Genomic DNA, 10399 nt, shown 5'->3' with positions numbered 1-10399 from the left:
TCGGGGCTAACGAGGCATTTCGTGTAGTGCTGAAAGCGTTCAGGGGGCACCTGTGCTAAAATCACGTTAACGCACCGCTGGAAGTCTGTGCTGATTAGGACGCGGACTTACTTCTGCTGTTAAGCGCCCATCTCGCATAGAGAACTTGGAAAATAAATAATGGCTTGCAGTCTATTGCTAATACGCTACTTAGATACTGCTGTCATATATAGACTTACTTTGTTTTCTTAAAATAGAAATCAAAATCTAGATGATGCTTTACTAAACTGAGCACTATAATGTTTGCAGATGTGTGCAGGTTTCTAGTAAGTAAACATTACTATTTATAGCACTGAAAACATAGGTGGTATTTTGGGAAAACAGGTTAGTTTTGTATAATGAAGTGTATGCAGAATTGTACAAAACACAGATTTGTACAAGTAACTGCCTGAATAATAGCGATACATTCGTACAGTTATGCAGCATAGATTGTATTTAAATTAACGAGTAAATCAGGTCGTGATCAAGTACAGCTTCGAGACCTGGAAGTTCTCATGTTCCAATAGTCATCGTGGATACAGACTTCCTGTAGTCCTAAAATAATTCTTTTTAACTTTTAAGCAATTAAAATGTAAGGCATAATGTAATTATTAACATTTATATGTGGAAGGAGTATCTGTTGGAGAAGAGCTATGAGGTTGTGTGCGTTGCAAAACAAGGAGGAGGGGGTACTTCTCAAGAAATGCTGGCAATTCAACCCCAAAAGATTGGTGAGCTGATACAATGGAGTCATAGAATAGGAAAGCTTTATGGGAATAGTTTTTATGTTGTAGTATCAAGGGAAAGAAATTTGGTATTGGAGGAGTAGAATGTTGTTCACAGGTGTAACAGGTGACATAGGGAAAGGTCAAAATGGAAGTAATATTATAAGAAGAAATTTGTTTAGAGTAAGGTAACTTTCCAGAAGATTAATTTTTTTTTTTTAGTTATATTTTCGTACATTTTTCTGAGCAGAATAGCTCATACGTCAGGAAAGCTGTGGGTACAGCAGTGTAGATATTTAGCCATCAGTGGAAGCGGTACAGGTAAGTTGTGTGTGACTTTAAGGTATTGCCTTATGTAGGTTCTACCATTCTCAAGAGGGTGTGAAGGTTGTCTGAGACTTCAGTATTTAAAACTGCTTTCTATGCTCCCTCTTTAGTATCTAGGGGTGAGTGGAAGGCCTTGGAGATCTTATCATTCATTATCATTCTGTATGGTGGTGTTTTAAAAGAAATGGCAAGTTACAGGATTTTCCTTTTTAACCTTTCATTTAGTGAAAGCTTATAAATGGGACAGCACTGTTCTTGTCTGCATTTAAGTTTTTGGAGGTTTTTTCCTTAGCATTCTTCCTTTGCCTCCTTAAATATATGATTGCTTTCTCCTGCTGTCCTCCATCCAGAATTTTAACTGACATTCTGCTTTGATCAAATATTACGCAGTGAGAATTAAGGTGATAGCCAGTCTTATAAATAGGTGAAAATGAAAATGCCTCTTGGGAGTAACCTATCATTTCTTATGGCTAGGATTACAGGAAGGGTTTTCTATAACTCTGTTTATATAAAACCTCAGCAGAATTTACATGAGTTGTAGACAGGCAACTAAATTGGTGAAACTGCCATCACATGACTTATTATTTATATGCTTGAGGGTTTTCCTGTTAGTTGGTTGTATATTGCCCCTGCTTATAATAGATTTTTCTAATTAGTGCCTCTGCAAATTAGCCTTTCTGTTCCCCATTTTATAGTCAAGAACTATGTTGGCATTGTTTGGAGTGGCAAGCTTATTGGCAGCCTGTCTGTACGTCACTGACAGTAGCTAGCTACATACCAAGGCTGAGGATGGACATTCATATTCTTCTCACTTCTCCTGAACAAAGATGAACACTAGATTGGGTCAGGTAATTATAATTTGGGAACAAGGAAGCAGACCAAGAGATGAAAACAGGCGAAAGCAGAGCGAGAATACCATAGTATGAGTTAGTTGAAAAGAAGCTATGTGGCGGGGAGAAAAAACTGAGTAAGAAGGAGATGAGGAGGGGAAATAAAATTACAACAGAGAATAAGAAGGTAAACAGTTAAGCTTTGGGCTCTCTTCCCTGTATCAGCCACCAACTTTCCTTCCACGAACTCTATCCTGACAAGGTTGAGAGTTTTGGTCATCCTGTAGGTACATATGGTCTCAGATAACTTCAGATAATACATGCAAGTGCTCAAAGTTGAGAAACAATAGTTACAATACTAGTTTTCAAATTTTCACGGACACTTCCCTTTGCATGGCCAGTTACATGCTTCCATTATTCCAGAATGGGAGTGACAACCTTGAGATCCAATACAATGTATCAGCTGTGCTTGTGCAGCAGTGAAAGTTGAATTCACATAATTGTTTGTGACAAGTGGCACATAATCAATTTGCTTAGAACTAAAATCTTTGCTTACTACTTAGTAATAAATGGGAAGCCTTCTGAGGGTATGTAGGCCACAATCACGGAAACATTTATGCCTAAAAACTCAGATTAACATTTGAATGTATTAAGGAGAACTCAAGGTTTTCGGGTATTTCAGCTCCTCAAATGCAAGCTTCTTACCCCCACATTAGAGTATTGTTTTAAATATACTAACAGTTTTGTGACCTTCTGTTTGTGTGTCCCAGTTGCCCTCATTCAAAACAGTTTTTCTGAGACAGCCCTCACTGAGTAAAGAGAGACTATAGGTACTCTGTTAATTTGCTTAAAGGATTGCAATAACAGGAAGACTTAAAATGTAAAAGTACCTTAAGTAAGTGTGCCATATACTCAAAAAATTTCTTCCTAGTGGTTATGAAGATCTTGTTCATTAATGGAGCAAAATTCTCCTCTGTTCCTAGTCATTATTCAGTTTTTATTATGCCTTTTGGAGGTATTTTCAGTAGAGTTAAGATCTTTATTTAGGTATAAAGACTACTTAAAAGTAATTGATTCTTTGAGAGTACTGCATCTGTATGTTTTTATCTGTGAGATACTGGTTTGGCAACACTTGAAGTTTTTGAAATTCTGAAATAGTAGCACCCATTGGGACTGCTCAAATTCCTTTTTGATAGTACCAGGTTTTGGAACTAAACTTGCAATAAAACTGATACCTCTCTTTTATCTACTGCTTTCAAAGGAGTCTGGACATACAACTTTGAGGTGGCAGATTGTAGAAGCTGTACTTTTAAATGTTACAATTATGAAATCATCACTTTTCTTTTGAAGCGTTTTTGCAGACTGCCTGTATAAGCTTAACTTGCGGTTTAGCCTTTAGGAGGTTGAGCCAAGGAGTTCTGCTTACAGAAGTGGTACAGCAATGTTCTAAGTAAAAAGAAAACAAAAGCAGTATGATACGGACTTGAAAAAGTAACTGTTGTGTAAAACAGTGTGGTAACTCTTTAGGCTTCTGTGATGAAAATTAAAGCAGAAGCAGAGTATTTAAACATTTTAAAAAGTGTGTACAAGCATGGGTTGTCTCTTCTGATGTAGAGTAGCATAGGATGCTGTCTTTCCACTTGTTTAAATCTGAAGACCGCTCAGTTTTTCCTCAGACCTGTGGCTCACTATGTAGTTAAGCTTAACAATGCAAAGCTTGCTTTTCTAAGTACTTTTTGTGATCTTTGTTAGGTGTAATCCATGCACCACTTTCTGCTAACTTCTGGCATTGCATTAAATAGTAATTTTGTGTGGTGGTAGCCCTTCTCAGGACATACTCCATAGCAATCATCAGATGCTAAAAGCTTAATGAGGGTGCCATGTAATTCTGCTCTGTTTCTTGCGTAAGATGTGATGTCATGTAGCCGAAGAACTCTGTGAACCTTAACACATTGCACAGAAGTTATATACGTGAAATGTCCAGGGAACAGAGAAACAAATTGTTTTCGAACATAAAATAAACCTAAGGGAAACGTAATGTAATACAAATGTAAATAATACTGATATTGTCTTGAAAAGTGAGTGCATATGGAGTATCTTGACCTTACAGCTTTTCATGCAGGAGAATAATTCCAGTAGCATATTTAACAGTATCTTTAAAAGTTTTTTCTATCACAGTCCTCTGAATGAAAGGAAGGTTTTGGGAGCTGTGTTCCCTACATGCCTAGCTCTACTAAAATTTCAGTAACTTTAAGAACGGTATGAATTATCTATTTAGGTGATTGTAACCATTATGTAAGTAAATGTTATATAACCGTTTATGCTTAGATGTATCAAACTGAGGTGCAGAGAAGTAGTAGAATAAAAAATTTCTAGTTAGAAATTTTTAGTTTTAGGTTCTCATAAAAATGGCCTGTTTTTCAGAGGAGCTGAGTACAGTATGCTCCTGCTGATACCCATTTGATTTGTCAGAGTCTGCAGCAGTAGTGCCTGGTCTGAGGTCTGGCATTGGCCCTTTACACGTGATCTGCTTTTTCTTGTTACTGAGCTAAGCCTCCTTATGGCCAGAGTTTGCACAGATTGCTCAGATGAACTTGCTCAGCCTCCGAAGGTGAGTTGCCGGTGAGCTTCTGATGAATGCTCAGCAGAGGCCTTGGCAGCCTTCCTCCCTGCATCTGTGGGATGAGTTGAGCTTACAAATCAGTAGGCCTGTAGCTGTGCATTTTCCAGAACAGGAAGCTGGCTCTGAGGGACTAAAGGAAACCTGGTTGAGGGGGGAGATGTTAAGGGTATCAGGTGACAGAATGTACTATCAGGCTATGGTGTGATAAGCTTATGAAGCTGTTCCCCCAAGGCAAGAGGTACATATTTGCAAGGAGTATTAATTGTTTTTTGTCAAGGCAGGTTGAAGCTACCCTTACCTCTTCCGGAACACTGAATTCAGGTGATTTGCATATTTTAGATAAACATGTTCTGAGACTATAAATAATAAGCCATTAGAAATTTGCATGGTCCCTTTCTATATGCGTAGTATTTTCGGAAGTGTTAGCTTCTGTGCAGGACTGTATCACTTAACTATTTTTTTTTAAGTCCTTCTGAAGAGTGGGAGAATACAGTAGAAAATATTTAAAATTGGTATTATGTAGTTTTCCGTTATGTAGTCTAATGCATAGAAACTGTTTAAGTTGTGCTAGACAAACTGTTCAATATGAAAATTTGTTTACCAATCTTGTCTTTTAATTACAAAGGTGGCTCAACTGTACTGAGGTTGGGTGAGACTACTACACATTGCAGTTGGGTGAGAAAGATTTAGTTTCCCACTCCTGAGAACGGGAAGAAAAACAGAATGAAAAGTAGCTAGAGTTAGGAAGAGAGATCAGGGTGGAAGACCAGGGCACTGCAATAGAGGGGTACAGGAAATGGGTGGGAGTTGAGGAAGTGTGGTTTTCCTAAAATGTAAAATTAATGTAAAATCTAGCAACTAAGCATTGAAACCTATTGAGAAAGTTTGTCCCTCAAATTGTCTTTCAAAAGAATAGAGTGTTATGGACAACAACAGCTTTCACCACTATTGCTTACACTGTTTTCTTCTGTTGATTTATGTGGAGAATGACTGTGGTTCTGTATGATTTTTCTCTCTCCCTAAAGTGTTAAGGTGTTTTTCTTTCCCGTTTCCTCTTTGTTGTACGTTTCCTGTAGTTTAAGCGCTCGCAATGAAGCTCTGAACAGTTAGGAAATGTCATGTTCTCTATATCCTTAAGTCAGCTCTGTTCATAAGTACTTATGTCTGTGTTGGAACCCCATTAGCACACTTCAAAGACGTGTTCAAGGTCCCACAAAACATGCCAGCCCTAAAATTATGCCATGAAGTAATCCATTAACTTTGTTTAGCATTTAATTAAGTAGTTAATTTTGAGATTTAGCTTGTTAAAAGATCCAACTGAGAGATTCTGCAGACATGAGTAAAACTACTTTGCTTTGGTTCTGCAGTAAAAAAAAAAATTGCTTAGCATTACAGTTGTGAGGGAGAATTCAGATTATTAACCAATGATACAAATAACACCTCCTTCAATCCATAAAGTCTGAAACATTAATACGTTTATGCCATGAGTACGTAGATTATGCTTTACAGCTGCCGTTTGTAGTGCAGGCATACTTCTAGATTCCCAAATGTGGTGCAGAGCAGAAATGCCCAAGCAATGCTGGCTGAGCTCCTTCATATTATACTGGCACATCTGTACTGTTTGTAGTCCCAGAACCACTTCAGGCATAGCTAGTGTGGGTAATTCTGTTCTGTGCCGTTACATCGATGTGCCTTAGGAGCCATAATGAACCAGACCCAACTCAGGGGTGTGCACAGCTAATGTTTGCTAAGGCTGGAATGCTGCCAATTCAGAACTGGAAGTTTAAAAATCGGCTTTTTGAACCTGTAGTCCTGTTATTTACATGACACAATAATATATTTATGTGAATACTCAGTATGAATATTATGAACAGGATCAAAGATTATGAAAACCTTTAGCCTATCGAGTATTAGTGAAACTTAGAGAAGTTTTGAGAAGAGGTTAAGAAATTTTCTAAGTTACAATCAGTTGTCACTCATTTAGATGTTTTAAAAAATTCATGTGCCTATGCATGCATGACTGATTTTTCTTCTTGTTTAATTCATATAATTTTAAGGGTTTTTTTATAAGCAGAACTAATTAAGCCTTCTTTCTTACGAATTTATGCTTCACTAATTTCCTGCTTTACTAACAACTTATACTTCCATTCCCTTCCTTCCCCAGATCCCAGTACTGTCAGCTTCTTTCTGTGTCCACCATCGATGGTTGATCAATGTGTGGCATATGCTGTGTGGCCAATTCTGACCTAAGTATGGGTACATTTCTTAGCCAGTGCATGAATAACAAGGCCGTATTAACTTGGGTCTTTCTTCTTCCAAATTTAATGAAAATTCTTGTAATTCCATATATTTAACACATTTGCCTTTTGTCAAATATGATTAAAATTGGCCATGAGATAGAATTAGTCCAATCACACCTCACTTTCTCTGGAAAGTTATTAAAATAGCTTAGTTTTCAGATTGGGAAGGAAACACTCTCCATCACAATGTGAACAGTATAGTGTATTGCTATACTGTATTTTTGAGTTTGGGATGCTGCATCAAAGGCTTTATATGTACTGTTCTTCCATCTCATGGCTTTCTACTTCCTCCTTCCTCTCCACAACCAGCAAAGTAGTTGGAGTCTATAAAATCTTAAGCATGAGTTAACAGTCTCACATCGTGTCCTTCTATCTGTGTCAAGGAGAACAGTGGTCAGTGTTGAGGAACTTGATTTAAAAATTCCAAATAAAATAAATACCAGACTTTCTAGACTTTCAGTGGTAAGATGTTGAAGAGAGATAGGATGAGAAGATTTAAAACTGAAGAGAAAGCTTAAAAACCAACCAACAAAAAAAACCCCACCCAAACCCTAGATAAATAAAATTCATATTTATGCAGAGAAAAATTGAGCGTACTATTATTAAAGACAATATACTCCTATGGTATTCCTTCAGATTGCCAGAAGCATGCCTTTGTATGTGTTTGTGCTTTGGCTGTTATTGCAGGGAGATACCTAAATGAAAGTGCGCAACCAAAACGTTAACCCAGGATGTTGGATGGAGGAGATGAGTATCTAAGAAGCTTTTGGCTCTGGCTGCTGCCAAGGTGGTTGATTTTAGCAGGTGACGATGACAGGAATAGGTCAGGGGAGAGGGGAACGGAAGCTTCACCGCCGAGTTTTGTGTGTCTGGTCTCCTCTGTATGGAGTTAAACCAAACCCTTGAAATGTGAGCACAGGATGAGAGGCTGGGAGGTCATTTCCTCGTACCTGCGTGAGGCTGGGCTTCCCTGCCCCAGCAGCTGCTGCCACCAAATTCTCTACAGCCTCTTGTCTGTATGCAGGAACTTCTTGAGTTAACGAGTTATAATGAAGGCAAGGAGTCGACTTTTCTGAATAAGGTGATGTTTTCTTAACTAAGTGTGGCTACAGTTCCCAGTGTGTTGTTCATCCTGGATGCCTGCAGCTGAGCTAGTGCAGCGAGTGATGTGAACTCCTGTGAAGTCAAGGGGGATGCTGCCGAAATGTTTTCGTGGGAGTAGGGAGCACTATGCAGAGAGCTGCAAGTGAGAGAAAGTACTGCGTGCATGTGGTTTCTTTAAAAACCAGAGTGCCTTTGTTTAATCTCTCCTTGTTATTTAGTAGTGGTCCTGGGAAGGTTCTTGGTCCCAGTACGCTAATGCTCTTATAAATTGGTGAGACAGTTGTGATCAGAAGACTTCTGTCTAGAAATACATTATTGATACTTTCTAAATTTTATTGTTTTGACATTTTAAAGAGAATATACTTTTACTTTCACAGATTAAGCTGCCACCAATGATGGAAATCATAACGGCTGAACAGCTAATGGAATACTTAGGTTAGTAATGACAATAAATGGCTTTCAGTTATGTATTGTACTTATTAGTGAGTAGTAATATAGGAGGACTGCTTTATTTGCTATTTTATTCAGCTTTGCTTGAACACATGCTTCAGGAAAACTACTTACGGTATTTAGTTACTCATGCTTTTTCTTAACTGCTTTTAGAAGTTTTCTGTACTGCTTTCCTAAGTGGTCAGTCTAGTGATGCAGTTGGTATGGCTTAGTACCCCAACACATTGGTAGATTTAAACTTACTCATGTGTCTTACAATGTTGTTTTGTTACGGTTGACAGAATGTAGTAAGTCAACTGTGCCTTTAATTGTCTGCAGTATCTAACCCTTGGTAGTATCACCCAATTAAAATAACAGGAGAAATTAATTTAGTCATCACAGTGATTGGGCTCTCATTTGCAGGCACCATTCCATTATCAGATTAAGTTTTCAGCAAAACTGCATGCAGCTGTTTCTGTCTGACAAGTCTGTAACTTCAATAGCCCAGAATGATCCAGGTGTTAAAAGTGCACTTGCTATAGTACTTAAGCTATACGTGCCGCAGTTCTTTCCCTTTGTAACCTAACAAATATAAAATGTTTGAGCTTAATAGACAAGGTTTGATTTTTCTTAAGCGGGAGAAAAAAAACCTTTATTTTCTTTCTTTCTTTTTGCTTGTAAAGAATGTAGCTTGTTCTTTTCAAAAGCATATCGCTGAATCTTTCAGTGGAAGAAAAAAGTTAATTAGATAATTTCAAAAAAAGAAGTCTTAAGAAATCTTGCTGCCTGTGTCTAAAATGTCTTCTAATTGTATTGATAGAATAATACTGTCTGAAGTCACTGCATAATCACAGTTGGCTAAATGTGTGTATTCTTTCTTGAAGGCATATGTTAGCTTCTGGAATTATCTTATTAAATTAAATAACAAAATTACCTTCTCAAATTATTTAGGTTCCTACTCAGCCAAGAGGATTTAGCAATTGCCAAATGGTTCTTCTACAGCTTAAAAAAAAAAAAAGCCCTTCAACCACTTTGAATAAACTTAACTTAGAAGATTATAAATTAGGAAACCTGTAGTGATGTTTTTCTTTGAGTAGAAACATATTTTTTAGGAATGGAGTAAGGGAATAAATACAAAAAGCATTGAAATAAAATCTGAAAAATTTGGGAGAGGCAGTTTATGAATGCTAGTCACTAAAAATGTTAGAAATCTTGAACCCCAGTGTGTTGATTAACTGATTAATTACCTTTGTGTTGTAGACACAGATGGAATACAAGCCTTTCAGAATTATTGGTGTATGAAAACATATGCCAAAATATTCATAGTATCAGTCAGGATAAGTGGTTGCCTTTTTAAATTGTGTTATACGATTATATATCTTATTGTGAACAGTTTGACTTTTTTATATTTTTAAGTTGAGGCACAAGAGGGAGGTAAATTTCTGGATAGTTAAGAGATTGGTATGATACCCTGGGAGATTATTAAATACTGCTTTAGTAACAACATTGGCCATTTGAATTTTATTTCTTAATATGATCTTACTATGTTTTTTATACTCATATTCTATATGAGTATAAAATATATTACTGTATATACTAAGCTGTATATACTTTATAATATATACTATATAATTTATATAATAAAATATACAGTATATACACCTTAGACAGGTGTACTCTTCGCTGGGTAAAAAACTGACTGGATGGCCGGGCCAGAGAGTTGTGGTGAATGGAGTTCAATCCAGTTGGCGGCTGGTCATGAGTGGTGTTCCCCAGGGCTCAGTTTTCGGGCTGGTCTTGTTCAATATCTTTATCAATGATCTGGATGAGGGGATCGAGTGCTCCCTCAGTAAGTTTGCAGACGACACCAAGTTGGGCGGCAGTGTTGATCTGCTCGAGGGTAGGAAGGCTCTGCAGAGGGACCTGGACAGGCTGGATCGATGGGCCGAGGCCAACTGTATGAGATTCAACAAGGCCAAGTGCCGGGTCCTGCCCTTCGGCCACAACAACCCCATGCAGCGCTACAGGCTTGGGGAAGAGTGG

At 37.7% G+C, this 10399-nt stretch overlaps 1 protein-coding gene across 1 annotated transcript in view; it reads left to right on the top strand.

Moving 5' to 3' along the window:
* Positions 1-990: 990 nt before the first annotated feature.
* The window catches only part of FAM63B (family with sequence similarity 63, member B), a 32202-nt gene continuing 22793 nt past the window's right edge, over positions 991-10399 (top strand). The window contains exons 1-2 of the mRNA XM_009321578.1: positions 991-1064; positions 8305-8362. Of these exons, the coding sequence (XP_009319853.1) occupies positions 8320-8362 (43 nt within the window). The 5' untranslated portion in view covers positions 991-1064; positions 8305-8319. The remainder of the gene's footprint in view (positions 1065-8304; positions 8363-10399) is intronic.

The sequence above is a fragment of the Pygoscelis adeliae genome, unplaced genomic scaffold (genome assembly GCF_000699105.1).
Source record: "Pygoscelis adeliae isolate BGI_AS28 unplaced genomic scaffold, ASM69910v1 Scaffold183, whole genome shotgun sequence".
Classification (NCBI taxonomy): Eukaryota; Metazoa; Chordata; class Aves; order Sphenisciformes; family Spheniscidae; genus Pygoscelis; species Pygoscelis adeliae.
Note: the sequence above shows the minus strand (reverse complement) of the source record. Positions and strands in the feature narration are given on the sequence as shown.